The following is a 220-nucleotide window of genomic DNA, read 5'->3' on the forward strand; positions in this document are numbered from 1 at the left end:
GGGTCCCCGGCCGGGCTCCCTGCAGCTGGGCCGCGTGGGCGGCCCCCCGCCCGACGCCGTCTATCCGCCAGCCCAGTTCCAGCAGGGCTTCCTCCCGCCACGGCACAACGGGCCCCCCATGAAGCCGCCGGAGGGCTCCGAGGTCCCCCCAGGACACATGTACCGGCCCTACAAGTCCCTGAACCGCGCGCATCCGGCCCTGTGGAACGGCAGGCACGGC

General features: G+C 75.0%; 1 protein-coding gene across 1 annotated transcript in view; it reads left to right on the forward strand.

The window, feature by feature from the left end:
• Positions 1 to 220, forward strand: part of LOC103624728 (cat eye syndrome critical region protein 2) — a 48,149-nt gene that overhangs the window by 43,191 nt on the left and 4,738 nt on the right. Inside the window, exon 15 of the mRNA XM_008644031.2 lies at positions 1 to 218. This exon is cut by the window's left edge and continues 9 nt beyond it. Coding sequence (XP_008642253.2) covers positions 1 to 218 — 218 coding nt within the window. The remainder of the gene's footprint in view (positions 219 to 220) is intronic.

The sequence above is a fragment of the Corvus brachyrhynchos genome, unplaced genomic scaffold (genome assembly GCF_000691975.1).
Source record: "Corvus brachyrhynchos isolate BGI_N302 unplaced genomic scaffold, ASM69197v1 scaffold191, whole genome shotgun sequence".
Taxonomy (NCBI): Eukaryota; Metazoa; Chordata; class Aves; order Passeriformes; family Corvidae; genus Corvus; species Corvus brachyrhynchos.